Source organism: Periplaneta americana, chromosome 1, assembly GCF_040183065.1.
Source record: "Periplaneta americana isolate PAMFEO1 chromosome 1, P.americana_PAMFEO1_priV1, whole genome shotgun sequence".
Taxonomy (NCBI): Eukaryota; Metazoa; Arthropoda; class Insecta; order Blattodea; family Blattidae; genus Periplaneta; species Periplaneta americana.
This window is the reverse complement of record NC_091117.1, coordinates 100,290,961-100,314,008: the sequence shown is the minus strand read 5'-3', so window position 1 is coordinate 100,314,008 and position 23,048 is coordinate 100,290,961. Positions and strand designations below refer to the sequence as shown.

General features: G+C 34.2%; 1 protein-coding gene across 3 annotated transcripts in view; it reads left to right on the top strand.

Moving 5' to 3' along the window:
- LOC138698725 (serine/threonine-protein phosphatase 6 regulatory ankyrin repeat subunit A-like) overlaps nucleotides 1–23,048 on the top strand; it is a 193,841-nt gene that overhangs the window by 100,936 nt on the left and 69,857 nt on the right. For all 3 annotated transcript variants that reach the window (XM_069824948.1, XM_069824939.1, XM_069824957.1), the window contains exon 15: nucleotides 3,566–3,653. In XM_069824948.1, the coding sequence (XP_069681049.1) occupies nucleotides 3,566–3,653 (88 nt within the window). The remainder of the gene's footprint in view (nucleotides 1–3,565; nucleotides 3,654–23,048) is intronic.

The window sequence follows — 23,048 nt, the reverse complement described above, 5'->3', positions numbered from 1 at the left end:
GGTTCACAACACGCTATTGGAATGAAGAGTAAATGTCCAATGAAAGAATATTAATTCTTCTTTAGAAACAAAACAGATTTACTACATACAAACTAGCTCCATTCACGCACAAATCTCTCACTAAATTATTGGTAAAAACAGTTTATAAAATACCACCCTCTGTCTTTCAAGGATACTCACTATGCAACGAGAGCAGATAAGCATGTACCTGGAAGGATGGAAGTAGCCTACAGCCACATCGCTAAGATAAAATAAATATTTACTTAAAATCCTGCAGCTTCTTCATCCTGAGACATTTTGATACTTGTAGGGAATTTAAAGGAGATTCTTTGGTAATAATGATTCAGGAGCTTGGTGTATAGTGTGTGATAATTGAGCTCTTTTTTGTAATTAATTGACAGATTTAGGCTTTAAAGAAAAGTAAACTGATACTAAATGAAAGATAATTTAATTGGCTTTCATTTGATCCAAGATTCAATTTCCTGTGATAAAAACTTGTCAAGTTATTTCAAAATAACTGAAAACATGCGTGCCGATTAGCTTCATTTTTGTCAATACTTAAAAAATCTTGACGGCTTTAAAAATGACTAAGTTAAAAAAAAAGAAAAATAATTGTTTGACTCATATTTTCTCCTGTAGATTCACTAAAAAATTACAACGAGAATAAAAATGGTGCATTCAATTTTCCTCTAAAAGTGTTCCATTTGATGTGGAATGCCTCAGTTTATAGAAATTACTGAAATGGAGAAAGTTGGAAAATATAATAAATAACCATTTTAGTGAATTTATAATAACCAACTTAAACCACACAATCTGTAAATTAAGTAAAATATGTTAGTACTGTATTAGGAACTTTGTCATGATAGTCTAATTTTTATGTAGTAATAGCTTAAGAGTCTTGCTTACTTGTATTGTTTCATTTAGAGGCTCTATGCCTAGATTGCTATAATCATTTCTGGTTCCTGCCTCCACCGTAGGAATATCACTAACACCATCAGCATCATCATCATAACTGCTTCTGCTGCTGAAACTGCTATCTTCCTCTCCCAAATTGTTTCTCCATCACACCTTCTGCCTCTCATGCTTTCTGTGTAAGGACCCTCGTGTGATATACATCATGCCATTTATCTGGGATCACTTGTGACACAGCTTCTTTGGTCAACTTCAATATTTTGGCAGGGATGAATGGTGGTAAAGTATTGTCTTTCTATTTTATTCCATTGTGTATATACAATGATTGGATGGCAGATGAACAACAGTATGTCCCGCTTCTTGAACAAGGAGATAATAACTATAAAATTAACTGATTAAATTTCTATCACTCTGTAAATTCGTTTTTAATCTCTTAATTTTGTACATTATTATTGTTACACAAATGAAGTGTTTTTTGAAGAAATGACAAAAGAATATTTTTTTGGCTTGTCATTCACGTTGATATCTTACTACTCATACGTCTCAATATCCAATAGTTTACCATAAATGGGATTCGAATTTAGACACTTGACTTTTTGATTACTTACAACCTAAGGATTCTGTTCTTAAAATGAAGTTTATCCCTTTCACTCTGTGTGTGTGCACACACACTTACAGACTAAGGCTCCCTTGAGTCTGTTTTTGTCTTTCTCAAGATAAATATTTTTGATCAATCCAGCACTGCTTAGCTTGTCCTGGATCTCTACGTCCTCTATGCTGGTTTTGAAATCCAGTTTTGGTAGCCATGTTGATTCCCTTCATTGAACGTATTGTAGCCTCCAGTTATTATTTTTTTACATCTTCCAAAATATTTGAAACCTTTAATTTTTCTCGTATGTCTGCATTTCTTTTTTTATCCAATCTTGTGAGACCTAATAGTGGGTGTAAAAAACTCATTTGAGCAGCTTCTAGTTGTCTCTTATGTTTTGCATTGAGAATCCAAACTTATATATAAACAATGAAAAATAGAATGTAATATTTAGTACATTTGCTTTCATTTATGAAATTTGAATACTGGTATTCGACACATATGTTGTTAGTTGAAGATGCAAAGATAGAATCGATATGTTTTCCAAAAGGATGATTTTTACCATTGGCTTAAAATTTATTAGAGGCACAGAAACATACAAATGCATAGATAGTCTATGTTTTTGTTACTCCACGTTTTTTCTCTTCGGAAACAGAGTAGGAAATAGTAACAGAACTTAATTTCATGTTCATTTAGAAAGTGGGAGAACTGAAAGTTTTCAGAATTTCATAGTTCATGTTGTTAAACATTCCCAAGCTATAAAAATTTAAATACTATCCAGAATCAAAACGTTAGAGTCCATATCAGCATAAGCATAGAGAGAAAGAATGTCATATATATATCCTACTTGGTAGAGATTGTGATGGCATTAAAAATGCGTCCTTGGAACATTGAACAGACAACTAAATGGTAGTACACTTAACTGTGAAAACTTTCGAGAATTTAAGTTCAGAATTCATAAAGTTAAGAGCAAACTTAACAATTATTCATTATGAAGATGTTCATGAAAAAGTACAAAGAATCATCTTGGCACCATCATTACTTTTCGAGAAATGATCCTTTGACCTGTACCATTCTCACTCTTGTGAATTTTGAGCCAACATTAGATAGGCCTATGTATAGCTCGCTCAAGGAACGATTACTGAAAAGCAGTGGTGGTGTTACTGTCTGTTTTGACATGTGTATGTAGGCATGCCGAGAGAGTGAGAGGTACGGGCCTCTTCCAAGAAGATGAACAGATGGGGACATCGCCTGTGGAAATAAAGAGTGCAGCAAGAGAAAAATCCGAAGCGAATTAAATGTGCAACATATGTTTACGAATAAAATAATGATACTCTGCGAAAGGAACGCTCTATCACTACATTATGATAAAATAAACACACTTGGAACAAGACACGTATTCATATGCAGTGGAACTGAAACTAAAACCATAATGTAACTATCACAGCGCAAGACTGCTTCTATTGATGTCGTTTCTCTTCTGACTGTACTCTTGAATATTATTCAAACTATCTCGTGACCACCTTTCCTGTCACCCGTTCTTACTTATCGCATTGTTTCCTGCCATCGGTAATCCCTGTTTGCGAGACCTATACAACTAGTGAGACTTGCTGATCATGTGTTCAGAATGGTGGAAGTCATCATAGTACAGACAGAGTACAGTGATATACATATATAAAATGACTCCCAATGGATGAGAAGTAATTACTGTAGTAATAATGTGTATTAAATTATTAGGTTGGTTGCTAGTGGCTATCTGAGATATTGATATAATATTGGCCACTACTAATACTATAAATGGTTAGTACTAAATTATTATTGCATATATAGTAAACATTATAGACTAATGATACATTACTCCTCATGTTGAAGTCATTTACTTTTCAGCATAATCAACTTATTTTAAATCCACTTTGTTTGGTTTCTTGCCATTTTTGGTAATTTTATTATAGCTTCATGTAGATATCCTTCAGAGATATTGTAGCTCATGGTGTTAGATGTATCAGATGAAAATGTATACTTTAAGCTAACTGTGTGGATTCATTTGTTGCATTATGTTCTCAGGTAATGCTAACTGTGTGGAATTTTTGCTGGAACAGAAACATGTTAGGAGTATGGAGGGAAACCCTTTCTCGCCTGTTCACTGCTCTGTGTAAGTATGTTTACAACTTTCAATTCTGAATGTGTGCCAGAAATTTAATCACTTCATTAGCAACTATAATTAAAATTTAAGCTCTATCCCGAAATGTACTGTATTTACTTAAATACAAGATGGCCTTAATGAGTTGTGAAGTAGTTTGGTTTGCTAAAATGTTCTTAATTCTTTTCTTAATTGCATATCTTGTTACGTTCTAATTATGCGAAATTTAAAAAAAGAAGAAATATGATGCAGAAAAATTGCTTTCGAGATTTTCACGAAAATAAACTTTTTCAAAATACTTTAATATGCCTCCTTGATAATGAAAATAAGATATGCCTAGACATTTGGCAACAAAGCCATTAGTCCTCTTGCACTCCAGTATTTTTGAGGTATAGAATCTTCTTTTCTTAGGGTTCTACATCTTCCTAAATGTTCTAAGTTCATGGGTTCGTTTGAATTGCATAACACATGCAGGAGAGAGTTAAGTATTCCTATCCTGTGTAGATGTTCTGCGAGACAGTCATGGCCAGTAATTAATCACTACATTGCAACTGCATATTTTCGTGGTAATTGAGGAACAATTCCTCGATTAGATGTAAGCATTTGCTACTTCTGGCCTTCAGCATTGTTTTTGCAGTTCTATATGTGCATTAATTGAAATTTTCTTTTGATTAGCAGTTTTACAGAATGGTAAGATAAACTTCCTTGAATTTTTGTAGAATTTCTTTGCCTTTCTTAGCGTTCTGTAGATTCATTCCCAATCAAAAGCACAATGTGATTTGATCCACTGAAGAATAATGGTTCGTTTTAATTTTCTTAGATGGTATATCATTTTTCTGCTTTCGTGTATTTTTTTGTGATTTTGATGAGTAAAGACTTGCGATGGCTAGTATAGCTGCTTGAGAATCTGACAGTATAATGGCATCCTGAAATTTGTTTCTTCTGTATAGAAGGTTCGTTAAGGATGTATGAATTACTGTTACTTCGCCATCAAAATTTGTAGCATTAGGTCCTAGATTGGAATAAAATGAGTAAAGTGAACAAGTTGCTCCTGCTTCTGCTGTTCTTCTATTTCATTTGACTTCACGGAGCCACAGTGCTTTTTTTCTGAAAAAAAGTTTACCGGAACTCTATCAATCGATCACATTATACAACAAAAACGTAGGTTTAAAAATATTAGGCCTATATACCTTATATTACAATAAGATCCAAACGGAGCTCATCGGTTTTAAGCATAACTGAAATTTTGCGATTTCGAGTTATAGTTTCAGGATCAATAACGGAAGATGGCAGCACTAGATTGCATGAGTTACTTTTGCACCAACGATAATAATGAGAAAATGTAAACTCTTGGACTCGGCAGTGGCGGCAATTTAATTATCAATTTCGCTTATAAAATATATCTCGTCGGAATATGTAATGGCAAAGAGTTTACCGGAACGCGTTCCGGACCGTTCCAGCTGAAAAAAAGCGCTGTGTATGTATGTATATATATATATATATATATATATATATGTATATATATAAAGCCATTTGTATGTATGTATGTATGTATGTACGTATATTTGTCATCAAAATTATGTATAATTTGTATATCATTCATTAATGGTACTACTGTTACATTTCTGTTTTCTAAAACCACCCTTAACTGCATTTTATTATTAATAAATTGAATAGTTACCCCGAAAAGAGATCTAACCAACAAAAAATCGGAAGTTGAGTTTTCAGTGGAATAGTGATCTATCGAAGAAACGTCACCGCCTAGCGGAGGTAAAGTGACATAATTTCTCTTTCAAAGGTTAGTTTTTTTTTTTTTTTTTTTGTTTCAATATTGGGATTCCAGCGAATAGTGATCTATCTGTTCTAAATGGCGGAAGTAGGGAAACAATCTGTGAGTATTAGTGCTGAAAAACAATTAAATAAAAGCCGGAAACGCAAAATAAACATTCATGAATAGAAGGATAATAAGAATAAAGCCTTAAGGAATGCTGGGAAGCCATATGTGAGTAGGAAAGGGTATTTTGTGCCGGGAAAATATGTATCAGAAACGGTGAGTGGAACAATGATGTAACAGCAATTTTTATTATAAGCTGTTTTTTATTAGTTTTCAGATCTGTAGTCCGAGTCAATGGTAATATTTCATTAAATATTTAGGCAACATCGTAACATACGCATATTACGTAGTGTGAAACCATTTTTAAAAACATGTTTTGTCGAATACACATTATTTCCGATATGAAAATTTATTGAAAACTTGGAGGGAGAAAATAGTATTAATTTCACAAAATTATTTTGCTTTCACACTTATTTTAAGAGAAGATTACTGCACAGAGTACACTTCATCATACGAAGGCAGAAGGTACCTACAGAGTCCTTCAAGATGATGTTGAAATTGCAAAGAAAAACACTGAATATGTGGTACTGTGTACGGATATGCAGCAAGTACTCCTCTTTCCTACACTTCACCATTCTTCTGTATTTTACCAAAGACAGTTTGCTGCCTACAATCAGGGTATCCATAACATGGAGAAGATACAGCTTTTTTCTTCGTATGGAATGAGTTAGTGGCTAAAAAAGATTCTTCAGAAGTTACGTCGTGCATTCTGAAGTACGTCGAACTGCATTACCAACCACTAAAACCAGGCGAGAAGAAGAGGTTAGGAGTGTGGTCTGATCGTTGCATCGGTCAGAATAATAACTGGCAATGCTTAGCTCTCTATCATTCCCTCATTAGGAATAAATATTTTACAACCATTGATCAGAAGTTCTTGGTTAGTGGACACAGTTTTCTTCCCTGTGACAGGGATTTTGCATTAATAGAGAGAAGAAAGAAAAAATCCACAGTCTATCACCCTAAACAGTGGATCGAAGTGGTAGTCAAAGCTAGTCCTGGATTTTCCGTATACTATATGGACACAGAAGATTTTGTTGATCTGTCACTCATAAATGGCATGCTTAAAACAGATCCTAAATTTAAGATTACTTCATGCTTTTGGATCCAGTTTTCAGAAGAGGAGCCAAATAGACTCAGAACTCGAGCAAGCCAAAATATTCTTCAACCATGGCAAACCTATGAGATCTTGGCAACTCACAAACGACGTATTAAGCTAATTCCACTCCCAACAGTTATAGCTCAACTGTACAATGGAGATGTGGCAATAAAGAAAGCAAAGAAAGTGGATTTGTTGCATATGTGCAAGTTCATTCCTCCCCAATTTCGTGAATTCGATCAAAATCTTAGAGTAACTGAGTGACAATGGGATGGATGTTTCATAAAAAAGCTCTCAAAGTAGCTGAGTGAAAGTGACAATATAACATTTGAAACTGAATCATTACTGATTGTGACTTTTACACTTCTTATTTTAGCATTTTAAGTTAGTTGTAGGTTAGATCGTTTTTCCATTCTTCAGGGATAGATCGTTTTTCCACTCAATTTTGCATTAATTTGTTAATATTTAATAGTAATAAATTATTTTGCCTATAGTTTGACTCAAATGTTTTTAAAATAGAATGGAATACTACAAGTAGGTATGCTTTGCTTAAGATATTAATCTTCAAATAAGAATAAAATGTTTTTTTTCGTTTCCTCAACAATTTGTCGTTTGTGGGTTAGATCTCTTTTCGGGGTAACTATTCAATTATTACTGTATTCTCCATTACTTCTTACTACGTACAATCATTCTAGTTATTTCTTAACAAAACCTCTTTTCCTTTAATAATTATTTCTTATTTATATATGTTTATACTTTAGTTTTCCCTTTCCATTTTTTCTTTACTATATACAAAAATTTTCTGAGTTCCCTCAATTTCCTTTTGTTTACTATTTATATAATTTATATAATTTTCCGTACGCTATTTCTACATTTAGTTTTAGTAATGGCTCCTCAGAAAATATTTTTCTTGTTATTTCATTTTCTAAGCAAGATGTGGAGTATGTACAGTATTACATCTTCTTTTTGATTATATAAAGGACATATATCTTTTTCTATGGCTCCTCTTCTGTTTTTAACCTCCAAATTCCCATTCTCCACCATACTAGTCTCATTCTTTCTTGCCTGTTAACTTTTGTGTATCCTTCCTGTTTCCACATGATTTTCATTTCTTTGTAATCTATTAATGATTTAAACTGTTGAACATTTCCTGTCTCATTACTCCTCGCCATAACCAATTCAATCTTAAACTGCTTACATTATTTTCTAATTCTTTTATCCAGTTAGACTTAGTTTTCGTAGTTTGTAGGAATCTTAACATCTTTTCAAGGATAATTTTTTTCTTTCTCTATAATATAACCCTAAAATTTAATTTTCCTAACCAATATTGTTTCCTCTACTACCCCCTGCCCTCCCCATTTCCATTGCGATATTTGAGCCAGATATTTTACAAAATTTTGATTTTATTCTATCTATATTTACATAAGTAATTTCCCCATATCTCAACATTATATAATATCTTTGCTTCAATCCTCGCTCTATACCAAGTTGCAGTAATTTGCTAATCTTATCCACTAAATTTATCCCTAAACTCTAACTTATTTTGCTCTTTCCATACCATTTTCTTAATACCACTTTTTTTTTTTTTTTTTTTGCTATTTATGTTATTCTCTCTAGTATCCTCACAGACTAGTATATACAGTCACGAAGCTCAATACTTAATACATATGCACCCATAGATAGTTGCTAACCACCAGGATCGCTACTATCGCCTCATCACAGACCCTTTCCATAGCAGATGATAAAATGTATTGTACTTTCGATATCGTGTTCTTTTGAAAAAATTAACACCTTCCACTATTGAAATATGAAATACATAGGGTTTATATATTATTTTCATAGAGTATATATTATATTTTATTAACTCACCTTCCTGGATCTTTCAGAAGAAGGATGAATCTGACCTCTTTTTCTTACAATTTATAGTACTACAAATGGCTCCTTGTCCCATATTATTATTCAAATTATTGTATTTTAGCCATTTACAGTTATTACAACCAATAACGAACATTTCACAGTTCACACAACTTTTCACAACAATGTGAAATACGGCACAGTCAATGCCTTTTCGATCTAGACCAGGCCATAATGTATGTTCGGGTTTTCTATTTCAGTGTATGGAGCTCAGTGAAATATTATATTATAACTGAATCGTTGAGTTGGGAAAGGGGCCATGTCCTGAAAAGTAAATTGTTAAGGAGAGACAAAAAACTCTGGACATGACCCCTTCTCCAACTCAATACTAATCTAATGCACACTTCTGTGGACGGGACATGACTCCTAGTTATACCAAACGATGCGTACAGACATAGCAGTCAGGTATCACCAATAAATGCCAGTATGAAAAATGATGGACTTGACCCCTTTTCCAACTCACCGATTCAACTTTATTGCGTATCGTTGCTAAGTTTTATTCAGTGTAATGTGTCCATAAGTGTCGTTTACTTCTTGTTGCATAATATGTTGCAGAAATAATTACAACACTGTGTTATTTTAATGTGAAGAGAATTTTACATGTTAACATAATCTGTTCACATCAATATTTTAAGTTTAGAATGGAAGCTATTTTGAGCTTTAATAAAAAAGAATTTATATTGTGATTTTAATTTAGCACATCTACCTTCCTTAATTGTAGACAGAAAATTTACCATACCACTCCTATGAAATTAATATATGTACGATTGTGTTACTTCGTCTCTTAGGAGTAGATAAATACAATAATTCAGTACTCAATTGTAGTATTAAAATACAGACAAATTAAATGTGCAGGGTATCATATATGACATTATGCTTAATTATAATGTATAATTGCGAATTTAGGAATATAAATTAAATATAGTAAACATAACCTATAATTTCGATATGAATGGCAGGGCATTGGAGACCACTAAAATTAGACAGCAAGGGGCAACTGGTACAGTAAACATAACCTATAATTTCAACATATCTAAATATCCGTGCAGTGCAACTCAAAATTATTGAATCGTGCATAAATGAATGTACAAGAATTTCTCAATATTTAATCGAAATAAAGGCAGGTATTACACATACTAACAACATAATTTTCAACGATTTATCTCCTATTCTAAAGTTGACAACATGATATCTCAGGTCGCTTGTTATTAACATTTAATCAATTTGTCCATTTAGGTTAACGAAGGTAAACTCTCCTTCCGTATCCTCTTTGTATTTCCTGTTCGCAATGTCAAAACTCTCCTCATTACAGAATGTTAATAATTTATTCCCCTCTTCATTCCCTCTCTTTTCCCCATTCAAAATAACATACTTTCTACATCCTCTTCTGCTATTCTCCCATTGAAGTCCCCCATTATTAGTATTTCTTCTATTTTGAATTTGTCTCTTAATTTTCTCATTTCAGTCCTCAATTCCTTCCAGAAATTATTATTGGTATATTTTGAATTCTCGGGTGTACATAGGTGGATGAACAACATATAGCATGCAGCAGAAGCTCATTTTAACATTACCATTTTTTAAAGAATTTGTATTATTAAGGAATGATATCAAATGTCCGATATAATCACCATAAAAACAATATAATTATTGATTTTCACTTTTAACTCAACTTTAAGGAAAATCTCGTGTTTAAGGAATATATTTGAACGGATTTTCGAATGCACAACCCGTTTTAACGAAATTTCAAACTATTCCAAACATTTGTGATTGATTTCTGTACAATTTATGATCACTAGCAGCAGTACATTGCAATCGATATTATGCATCTAAAATCTCGATTGAAAGTAAGTTTGTAGAAATGTTACTGTATATTTGCATATGAAAATTATAAATTTAAATAAAGATCTTAAAAAAAATGTTAATGTGATTTTGTGAAAATATTATATTTGCTTATATGTTTGCGAAAGTTTGTTAATATGTGTTTGTTTAGAGTAAATTTAATGGACATTAAGAACATATTGTAACTTTTATTACAACAACAATAATGTAACTTTATTGGTCACAACAATAATCACTTTCTATGATTTAATTTAAACACTCCCGTCAACAATGGGATTTCCACTGCACACAACAACACAGTATTCGTTATTGCACTCTACAGAGGACAATGACAATTCACTTGGATTATTGAAAACAACAATGTACTGCTAATCTCAACTAATGTTCACAAAGCACTATTTACAAAACAAAACTTCAGTTCTCAGTTCGTTTGCCTTAGCTAGTTATTCTAGCTCATTCACTCAAGTTCACAGTATCTCGAACCCAAGACTTACAGAGAGAGTCCACTGAACTTCGAACTCAGGTCCCCCAACTGCGGTCCACCGCACGTCGAACCACAGACTCCGGATATGCCGCAGTCATCTGGATGCTCGCACAGTTGTGGACACGCACTCAAGTCGAACTCCGTTCTCGAAGCTGGCTTCACTGCTACACAAGACTGACTGGCTTGCTGACCAAAAACTAACAACTGGCTGGCTCCTTCTTCGCGTCTCCTATTTGTCACTACATCATAGTTTCCAGAAAGTATGACCCTGGACATTTCTGCTTCTAGAGCAGGCCTGCACAAGGTTTCCGCTCTCCGAGCCGGCTCAAAGCTCATGAGCGGAATGCAGATATTAGCTGCACTCAGTATAGGGTGGACTGGAAGAAGGGCTGATCTCGTACAAAATATACACAAAAGGGAAGTACTATACGAGTGTTTATGAAATGAATTCCCGTTCAGTGTTTGCAAAACTATCTTGGACTTATTAATTAATACAGAAATTTTATACTTACTTAAATGTACAATATCATTTTATTATATTTTTATTTATCAGTACATGAAAACGAGGTTTTATGCTGTTGGCAGCTGAAAGGAACAGTAGCCTACTGATCGTAATGAAACATCAGTTACAGATGTTCGATGCCTGCCTTCATTAAAGTTGATCATAGAAAACAGTTGCTCACAAATATAAATGTTGAGCCAAACATAGCAATCAGCCAGTCTGTGTAGTCATGGATATTATTGCTAATGTTTAGTCTTGTAAAACTCAACCAGACTAGTAGTATTATTCAAACGATCTTTAGCCCTTAGGCCACATTGAAGATCAATAAGTCCGAGCTATAAATCGTTAAATGTTATGTTTTATTTAACGACGCTCGCAACTGCCGAGGTTATATGAGCATACTTAAGTGCAATCGACCTGGCCCGGAATCGAACCCGCAACCTCGGGCAAAAAAGGTCAGCGCTATACCAATTGCGCCAACCAGGCCCACCTGTAACTTATATGGCATTGTTTCAACTGATGTTGAAGAATTTATTATGATAACTTTAAACTTCTTTTCAATTAAGACAAGATTTTTAGTAGGTTATTTTACGACGCTTTATCAACAGCTTATATTATTTAACGTCTGAATGAGAAGAAGGTGATAATGCCGGTGAAATGAGTCCGGTGTCCAACACCGAAAGTTACTCAGCGTTTGCTCATACTGAGTTGAGGGAAAACCCTGGAAAAACCTCAACCAGGTAACTTGACCCGGGAATCGAACCCGGGCCACCTGGTTTCGCAGCTAGACGCGCTAACCATTACTCCACAGGTGTGGACCTTAAGACAAGATCTTGGAACCTAGAATTAAATTCATTTTTAATTTCAATTAATATTTGCACATAATCGTTTAACATGGCTTCATCACGAGCAGTTTCTATCGTTCGAAAGTAAGCCATGTTACCTTCCCGAAACTGACTTACGAAAAGTGTAAGTATACGACTGAAATCCCGTAATTTATTCAACATATCAACACTGAGCTGGCCTTTTCCCTGAAGAGAGATATTTAAATTGTTGAAGATTAATATCTTTAGTATCTTTATATCTGGACTCGTAATGACGCATTATGTTATGTTTCTTTCTACCTTTCAAACTGCTGTGGCAGATAAAGCACTGAGTATTTACTCCAGCAGCTATGAAAAAATAAACATTTTCCCAAGCAACATTGAAAGAATTTGCCTGATCACTACTTTTCCATCTTTTAGATTCCTCCATACCGTACTGTAGCAGTAGGTAAGCAACGTGAAACAGTTACTGAGAATACGCACTGCACTCCAGTAGATAGCTGAGTGGTCGTTTTCCTCTCCTCTACCTATATCAGGTCTATGTCATTCTGACGTATCTTCCTCTCCAATTCGGCGAGCGGTAAACACAGCTCCCCTGCTCGGAAGGAGTGCGCGCACTCGTTGAGCGCTGTTTGTGCAGGTATGTTCTAGAGACTTGTTCTCGCTGCTTTGTTTCTTCACGATTCTGTTCGGGAGGTTTCGTCTCCCCCCTTCACCTCGCACAGTGAAACACTCACAGCTTTGCATCCCCCTTTGCCTCACACCGCAGTGTTGGCCTTCCTCTTTCTCTCCGCAGGCCTTGTTCCTTCCACGCGCGCCCTCCCTTTTGCTGGATGCGTGATCGACTCTTGACGTGGCTGTCACAATATGAAATAATGTAGCTAATGTCCTTAAAGTGTTTTAATTTCTGCTCTCAGAGCCATTCCTTGCTTATATTAAGTAAAATCCCACATTTAAGGGGAAAGTAAAGTCCTCTAGAGATTCATTAGAAAGGGGTTTTGCTGTCTGTCTATGTATTCATATGTAAAAGCATGTTAACATGCACTTGACCACGTCTATTCCATTTGATATTGTTAATTTCTTGGTAAAGTTTTCCGCACAGTTCTCAAACTTTAAGCAGTGAAATTATATCATGTATCTTACCTAACTTCATATTAGTTTATTGAAATCTCGTTAGACTAAATTAATAAAACCCACATTATTTGTATTATCTCTGATTGAGGTTCTGGCTGATTGTCAACAATTTATGCAATGAAGGGGGACTGCTCACTCTATACTGTTATCTCCTGGCTTAGTTGCCTCGTGAGTGATGCTTTATTGGTGTCACGAGTTCCAACTGTCTTCGGACAGTTGACTAAACAACAACAACAATTGTTGTTATGTTGACATTTCACTGACCTGTGTCTTAATCCCAGTGAGGTGTTCAAAATCATTATGAAATGAATTCTCACATGATAATTTTTATATTTTTCATAATTGAGGCAGTATGGGAGAAAAAAAATCATCTTATATTTGCGTAAATACAGTATTTTCTGTATCTTTTAAGTTAGAGCTCTTAATTTCTACAATTTTGAATTAAGTTACATTATTCCTATATGTTAGGTGGTTACAGTGTTTAATTCTGTGCCCCCATTAATCATAACTCATTGTTACAAGATAAGTGGTTTAATAGTCTAGCACCAGCAGTATTACAGATATGGTAGTTTATCTCTGTCCTTCTGGCAAAAGGTTAAAAAAATTGTGAGTAATATTTGTAATTGACTTAATTGTGACTAGTGTTGCAAAGTATGAACCTGACTGACATTCAGTAACGATAGTTGGTTCATAAAACATATACAATCCACATCCAGAAAGTAAGTACTATTGATTTTCAAAAAGAAGCTTAATTAAAAAAAAGTATTCATTTTTTATGTATCAAATTCTATCAAGATGTAGATTGATCTGGGCAGCATTTGTACTCTTATTCATTATTTCAATCTGTTCTCTGTTTATAGATTTCATTTTGTATGTTTCGTTATTACAGTTAATAATATAACTCAAGTGCCTGCTGAATTAAAAAATATATATATATACTGTAGAGGAAATGGTCCATCAATTACTGTTCAAACAAGTCAAGCAACTGCTGTTTCTTAGCCAGGTTCTGGGTAGGGTGACCAGATTCACATCGATAAATAAGAGGACACAAAGCTTAAAAAAGGAGGACATTTTTCGAAATTAGAGAACAGAAAATATGTACTTAGATTTAGGCTTAGGCCTATATCATACTTTAAATTACATCAGTATCTGTTTTCTTACAAAATATTTAGAGTACAGATTTAGTTACGTTAATGTATGTTAATGTCTATTTTATTACAAAATAATTATTTCAGTTAGCTACATATGAAAGTCAAGGGAACTATAATTATTAAAGAGGACAGAAAATATCTATTTAGATTTACATTCACACCTCGATCTCTCGATTTACTAGCTACCTCTGAGCCCAGATCACATATATCACAGATTGGCTATCCCAATGTTAGAAATGGTACTGTTGAAGAATCTAATCTTGGAACCTGACAGGAATGCGACGCGATCCTACAGTTGGCGATAGTGACCCCTATTAGTAATGCTAGCCTGCTACCAGCTGTCTAAAAATTGTGTTACCGATCTCATAGCGGAAGCTGTTGAGCAAGTCCCATGTCAGCGTCACATTCTGATACGGTGTCACTGTTTTCACTACCCCCTACTGCCATCACCGTCATCAGTATTACTAATGTTATCGTTATCACTATCACTACCACTGCCATAAGCTCCCTTAAATTTATAATAATTAGCCTTGTAATGTTGGGTACTGATAGTATGCGTTACGATGGTTTCAAGTTAGCTATCCATTCACCAGTCAGTACTCTAGCATGCATAAACAGTGTGTCTGCTGAATAATAATGCACAAGATTGAAGGTTTTCAGGCTCATATATTTCCAGCGGAATTTGGTGAGTTTTTTTTAAGTGAATGACGGGAATATTATATATATATTATGTAATACAAATATATCAGGTTATAAGCGATATTATATACAGAGATATTGTAGCACAAGGAAATCAAGGAGGAAACTCAAACCCACGAATAATTCTACAGTATGATAGTTCTTCTGCACATAACGAAAGGTGCATAAAAATATATCTTTGTAATGCTGTGTAGCGTACGTTTACTTTTAGAGTTGTCTAGATTTGTTTATATGCACCTTCTTATTCGTGTAATTGATCGCAGAACCAAGTCAATGTCCTCGTACTAGCTCACATCCCCGGCCTATGTACCATACTGCAGTCAACTTGTATAATCTGTCCCCAATATTAGAAGCCTAATAATAATTTCATTAATCACATATGATAGGAGTTCATCTTTTTCCCAGTATTGTTTTTCTATAGTTTCAATGTGTCTACAGAATCCTTCTCAGTCTTCATTTGTCACATGATAAAGTGCAGTTTTTGTCACTTGCATTAATTTCTGTAATTTTAAATCGCCCATGACATTATTGTCTCTGACAATACGTTTCACTTTAGTTCAAGCCAATGCAATTGAATTCAACTCGCATATGTAAGGCGGGAATCTAAGAACTTTGTGGTTATGTTGTTCCAAAATGTTGTCAATTCTGTAATTTTTTTGCTTTGGCTTCAGAGATAGAATAATGTTACAGAGGTCATTGCAATTGAATTCAACTCGCATATGTAAGGCAGGAATCTTAAGAACTTTGTGGTTATGTTGTTACAAAATGTTGTCAATTCTGTAATTTTTTTGCTTTGGCTTCAGAGATAGAATAATGTTACAGAGGTCGTTCTTTCTCATACTTTCATCACAGTTCACTTCTTTCTTGTGAAGCCAAGAGATCATGTCTGTCTTTACTGCACATGCAGATGATTGTTTGTGATCTGGAGACAGTGATACGGAGCATTGTTGAGAACAATATCTGATTGAGGGGGAAGATTGGGTATCAATTTTTGTATTACCCATCTTTCAAAATTTTCGGCATTCATCTGACCGTGGTAATCTCTTGTTGCACTTCCGACTTTACATGTAAGTTCTGCATTGGGAAGGAAGCCATTAATTCTTCCTACATGTACCACGATCAATCTTTGTTCAGATTTTACATTCATGTGGACATTTACACTCTCATTTTGCCAACATTTTCGAAATGTCATATTGCTATTCACCCAGGTCTCGTCTATATAAAAAAACTGAATGTCTCTTGCTTCGGAATTCATTTATTTGCACCAGTTATATCGATCTCCAGTCTACGATGAGTGAAATTATTTTCAGAACGTCTTGTAATATTGAACACGTGCAATGACGATACACAAGCTTCAGTATGTTATCTGTTGCTTTTGATTCCCCGCTTAGTCCCACTTCCTCACACCGAAAGTTCCAAGATTGGAGTCTCACACAGTAACTTGTAGAAGAACGACCACCAAGATTGCCACTGTCGATTAGTAATGACCGCTAGATGGGAGTACAGTCTGTTGCTCCATGCAATTCAAATTGGATTTATAACATGACTTCTTCTACTGTCGCTAGATGGCAGCATAGTGAAATTGATAAAAGTGGTTGCCTTCAAAGCCCATAAGAGTGATCAATCTATTATATATGTGATCAGGGATTGAAGTACAGTTGCTCCATGCAATTCAAATGAGAGTTATAACGTTATTTTTATGCAGTAGCTAGATGGCAGCATAGTGAAATTTATAAAAGTTGTTGCCGTCAAAGCCTATAAGACTGAGCAATCTGTTATATATGTGATCAGGACTCTGAGCAACGACCATAACAAGGAGAAGCAAAGAGAGTTATGATCATTGGCAAAGAGTATATTCCTTCGATGCTGCTGCCACCTACAGACAAATTACTTGAAAAAGGTGTCAGATCAGATAATTTCAAAATAGCAGGCATACAAGTTACAAAAAGGAGGACATGTCCGGGTAAAAGAGGACGTCTGGTCACTCTAGTTCTCGGAAAAATTATAGAATTACTGTATGTTGGCGGAATTCATGTCACGAAGCAGAAGACAAAAATCAAAGTTCTGTCTGTGACTGGTTCTGTGGCCCGGAAAGAATTCGGGATGGTGGAACTACCACTCCACTGTTATAAATAAAAGGAAACCATTGCTACTATACTACTAATAATGAAAAGATTTTCCTCACTAGTGATGCTACTAACTGTACAGTAACGAAGAATCACTGAGCTGCTAAATTGATGTTTTTGAATATACAACACAACACAACACTGAGTGGATGGGCCATAAAAATGGCACTTCCACTCTCTCCACTCTAAAGATAGCACCACAGTATAGTATATACAATACATAGGGAATATACATCCATTGACAGTTGAGGCAAGAGTAGCGATCCTAGTGACTAGCTACTATAGGTTAACAACTGGCAAAACTCTGTTGTAGGAGGTTACTAAAACTTACCGCTGTGCTGGAAGCGAAGTCGGAGATTTCTTCCATTAATCTGAACCATTGTTGCTACTGACTGACAAGTGCAACACTGCTATCAGTACATGCTACTATTGGCTAACAGTTAGGAAGGAGGAGGTGAATAGTATATTGTGTCACTCTTTAAAATTTATATTATACTTTCGTTATCGTGTTCTTTTGGAAAAATCAACACCTTCCTTCCATTATTGAAATATTAAATACATAAAGTTTATTTATTATTTTCATGAAGTATATTAAATTCCACCTTAAACTCGAAGCTACAAGAAATAGTAATAATATTGTTTTGGGGTGTTTATGCAAAACGAACTCAAATTTAATATAACCTTGAATGAGTGGGGCAGTAATTAACTACGAAATTAAGAAAATATTAAATTGCAGTTACCATTACAACAAAATAATAATAATAATAATAATAATAATAATAATGGAAATGGAAATTAATGAGTGTAAGTTGTGCCCTTACTTGTAGTGTAGACCTAATTAGCAAATTAGGATAAGGTTAAACAGTAATAATCACCAGAATTGTAAATAAAACATGTTCAATCAATTTTATTACATCAGACTTAATTTTTCTACGTCTCTGATAAAATAATACATAATAAAATAATAAAATGAGTACAATCAAAAACATATCCACAAAAGGAATAGGCCTAATGATGATTTCTGTAGAAATTTCGGCAGCCTAGGTGACAACTTTAAATACCTAGTGTTCTTTCGATTAGACTGAAGTATTTCATTGTAAAATTTAATTATATAATGCACTGTAACACTGACAAATATCTTCGAAAGTAACAGTTTAGTTTCTTCACAACACTCTTGTGGAAAGCTAAGTACATTGAGAGGACCTGTAGCAATTATTAAAGGCAATCTAATTTAGTTAAGCAGTACTTAGAAAGTATCTGGTGTTACATAGGCCTATTTGAACCTATACAAGTCAACTTTTCTTTATCTGAAACAACCTCACAAATATCTCCTCCTTGTCCCATATTATTATTCCAATTATTCTATTTTAATTATTAACATATATTACAACCGGTAACGAACATTTCACAGTTTACACAACTTGTCTTTACAAGCAACAATGCAAATTAGTACCTTCACAGTCTTTTGTCCCTAATACTCCTATTAGCTAGCTGCTTGGAGCGCTGTAATCTCAAGAAATACAAAAAAAAATCACCTCAAGCTTCATGACTGTAGGTACTAGACTGTGATAGCGCTGTTTCCACATCTTCCTCCATATGCCAGGGTCGCAAAATCAGTCATAGCAAGACGTATGAAATCAAAATTGGGTCATATATTACAGAACAGAAGGCCTGGACTGTTGGGTATAGAGTTGTGTTGCAGCATTGCATGCACCCACTTGCTACAACTAAAACACAGCAACTGCTTCATTCACTACTGAGAACTGGTGGACCATTCCACCTCCAGTATGAACCTGTTCTCATTGTTCCTAAAGACGAAATGAATTAAGTTCTAAATTAATTACTTTGTAGCTAAATAATTGTGTCTAATTTTTTTGTGAAGTATTATAAAAAAGTAACGTTATTTATTTTTACATTTAACATGTTTAATGCTTCAAAGTACAAAACTAGTTACCACTGAAAATGGTAAATAAGTAGAGTGCTTATAACAAATTCTCTTTAAATGAAGAATTTCAGTTATTACAAGTAGGGACTTTAGAGTGCTTGTATAAGTCAAATGCAATGCAGTAAATACTCTTGAATGTTTATAAATTCCAAATACTTTTCTATTTATTTCTGCACTTTAAGTAAATATTTAATCAGACGTATTGTTTGCAGAATCCTGTCGAGTTTTGTTCATAAGTGTAGTATCTCAGTGACTGGGTTAAATTTGTTAATCTTCAGACTTCAGAAATTTCTTTAATATACCTATATTATTACTAGTACTGACACTTCCTAGGCAATTAAGATATCTTGAAGTAAATCTGGGTTTCTCATACTTAAAAATACATTGATTAAACCTAACTTGTTAATTGACTTAAATATAGGTTGTTGTTATTATTATTATTATTATTATTCATGTATGAATGGAAGGGATGAAAATTCTCTCTCTGCTACAGCCAGTAACTAATAATAATAATAATAATAATAATAATAATAATAATAATAATAATAATAATAAATATTCTATTCTGTGCTATGAATTATTGGGAATGGAGAAATAAGTGGAGATCAGTTGAGATGAATTGAGTTGAGTTATGAGATGAGATGAGATATCTTTATGGGTGGATCTACCAATTGGATGCCTCCAATATAGCATTGTTACAGAGAGGAAGTTATCATCTAAGCTCTCATGCCACTTTGTGCTTTATTTTGTATGAAAATAACGAAAATGTACGGTGAAATTCTGTGGTTCCAAGGCAAAAGATGATATGTCAATTTTTTACGAAAGTGAGATTTTGTGATATATTGTCTATTCTGATGGTATCTTTATTGTGACTATTGCACTTTTACTACGTCATACTGCTTTTGACAACTGAAATTGTACGAAAGGATGTTTTTCACCCAATCATGGCTGTTTATCGCTACAATTTTATCATTTCCCTAGCATTTGTTTATTTTTATCACATCACTAACATTTGTTTGATTTTCTCACTTTTCTGGCATTTGTTTCTTTGTTTGCCAACATTTCAAATTGCAAATCCTTTATGGTACTATAAAACATACTTTGCGATCGTCATTTATTTCCCGCATAGATAGTCAATTGAAAATGGCGGCTCCGTTCAAATGTTATAGTGAAGCTAACATTAGTGAAATAGAATTTTAGTAAGTCAATTAATACCTATTTTATTGTATTAGAGTACTTTATTTCTTCCAGTCCTTATATACTTACTTCTGCTTTTATCACCTTTCTACCTTTTATTTCTTTGTCAATATTTCAAACTGCAAATTTTTACAGTACTTGTATAAAATATGCTTTGCGATCGTCATTTGTTTACCGCATAGATAGTCAACTGAAAATGAAGGCTCCGTTCAAATGTTTTGGTGAAGCTAACATTAGTGAAATAGAATTTTAGTAAATGAATTCATATGTTATTGTATTAGAGTACTTTATTTCTTCTAATCTTTATATACTACCTTCTAATCATGTAATAGTCAATCAAATCCCACTCGAGTATTGATTTTCTCTATATAAATCAAAACCTCTATTGAGATTACTGTTGCTAAAAGATTACATTAATATCTTTATTTTTCTCTGTAACCCATTATTATGGAATATGATGATTTTATACAGTCATTCAGACTTTAAATTCTCGCTCCTGAAAAACTGAAATGGCGTATCAAGTTTTTGCCTAAGAGCTGCAGAATTGTTAGTGAAATGAAATTTGTAAAGTTGGGGGAAGGGGAAAATCCTGGGAAAAACCCTCATCCTCCAATTTATCCATTATTATATATCACTGCAGTCAGTGCCAAGAATCGAAACAGAGAGTCTATAGACTGGTAAGTCCACTCTGTGGCACTCAAAATTTGGAGAGGCAGACGTAAGTAATAATCCGATAATGTTTTAAGTGACTTGTAAAGCTACCTTGTTCTCTTGTTACTTGTAAAACAGCCAGAGTATATTAATTTTAGTGTCAGAAATTTTTTAAAGCAAGGAGTTCAACGGATCAACTTCTCTGGCACCTTTGGATTGTTATAACATGTATACAGGATATTTACCTTTGTTACTTAATCAAATATTACTTTATTATAGTATAGCTTGCTGTATCTTCATTTTTCCTTCTACAAAGCAACTGATGTAGCTCAGGTGTAGCATGTTTGCCTGCTGATCTGGAGTTGTACTTGTGCATGGGTTTGATTCCAGCTTGGGCTAATTACCTTGTTGGGTTCTCCCCCCCCCCCCCCCCCGAGGTTTTCCCCAACTGTAAGGCGAATTCTCTGTCTCATCTCGCCAAATACCATCTCACTATCACCAATTCCATCGACACTAAATAGCTGAGTAGTTGATACAACGTCGTTATATAACCAAGTAGAAAAAAAAAATGTTTACAAAATTACGTTCTCAAATAATATTGGACTGCCTCCGTGGTCTGTTGGTCAGCATGCTGGCTCCTAGATCAGGAGGTCCCAGGTTCGATTCCCGGGCTCTACTCTCAGTGAATTTTTCTTGAAGAAGAAGAATTCCCTGGGTGTCTAGAGTCTAGAAATTTGTATGAATGTGAGTGTGCCGGGTTAATATTAATTAACCAATCATCACAAATATAAAAATGCATCAGGACTGTCGCTGGGCAGTAACCTGAACACACGTATCAGCATCACATTGTTAACAAGTAACTCCATCTGTTAGCACAACCATAAAGCATCTAATAGATGCTAAGGAGTTACCAACAACGAGGAAAAAAAAAAAAATAATAATAATAACATTGGGTACTGACATATGACATTTTTAATTTCATTTTATTTTCAAATGAACTTAATTATGTACAGGATTTTCGAGATTGGCTGTAAATATCACCATGGTGACAGCTTTGTGAAAGTCGAACTAATGAAATCGTCAACTCAAACAGTTTGCGTATATGTGGCAACAATGAATAGAAATAATGGCATGACACTTTCTGAGCGGTAAATGCTGAAACTGAGCTTACGCTGTTTGTAGGAGGCAATGTGTTTCTGCATTGTTGCTTTGTTGTGAGGAGAGAGAATCATTAAGTTTTTATTTGTTGTGAAATTGTAAAATGAATATTACACAAAACTTGCTAACTGAAAAAAAAACTAAATTTTACAGGAAAGACAAAACATTATAGTAAGCAAGTTTTGCTGTAACTCTCACTTATAGCAGAAGGCAAGTTTTGAAAAAACGATCACACTTTGGCGCACTACAATGAAGAGAAATAACCCAGTTTTACTAAGACGCCTTGAACATCATGCCTTATGTTAACGAATCCATCAAAATCTCAATTTTGCAAATTTTGCAGTTAGCAAGTTTTGCAAAAACGGTCCTCAATTGAAGACTGGACATAAAAAACTTCAAGTGACAATATCTTAGATTTTATGTCCAGTCTTCAGTTGTCTCTTGTGGCTGGCAGATCACAAATATGTGATTCTTGTACACAGACAGTTTAGGCGAGACTATAGAAAGTTTCGCTGCATGAAAACTGGCTCTGTTAGTGGTTTAATATTTTCAAGGAGACTGGGTTGTGGAAGCAGTAGCGTGTGGTGCAATTTTATGTGAGGAAAGCAATAATACAAATTTTTATATGTATAGTACAAAACTGATAGCAGCCAATTCATCTAAATATATTTGAAGACCAAAGCAACTCTCCTCTCTTTAGCAGCAAAATCATCAAATGGAAATAAACAAATCTGTATCGGCCAATTTGGCATGAATATGAATAATGAATCAATTCACCTCGACCAGGACAGGC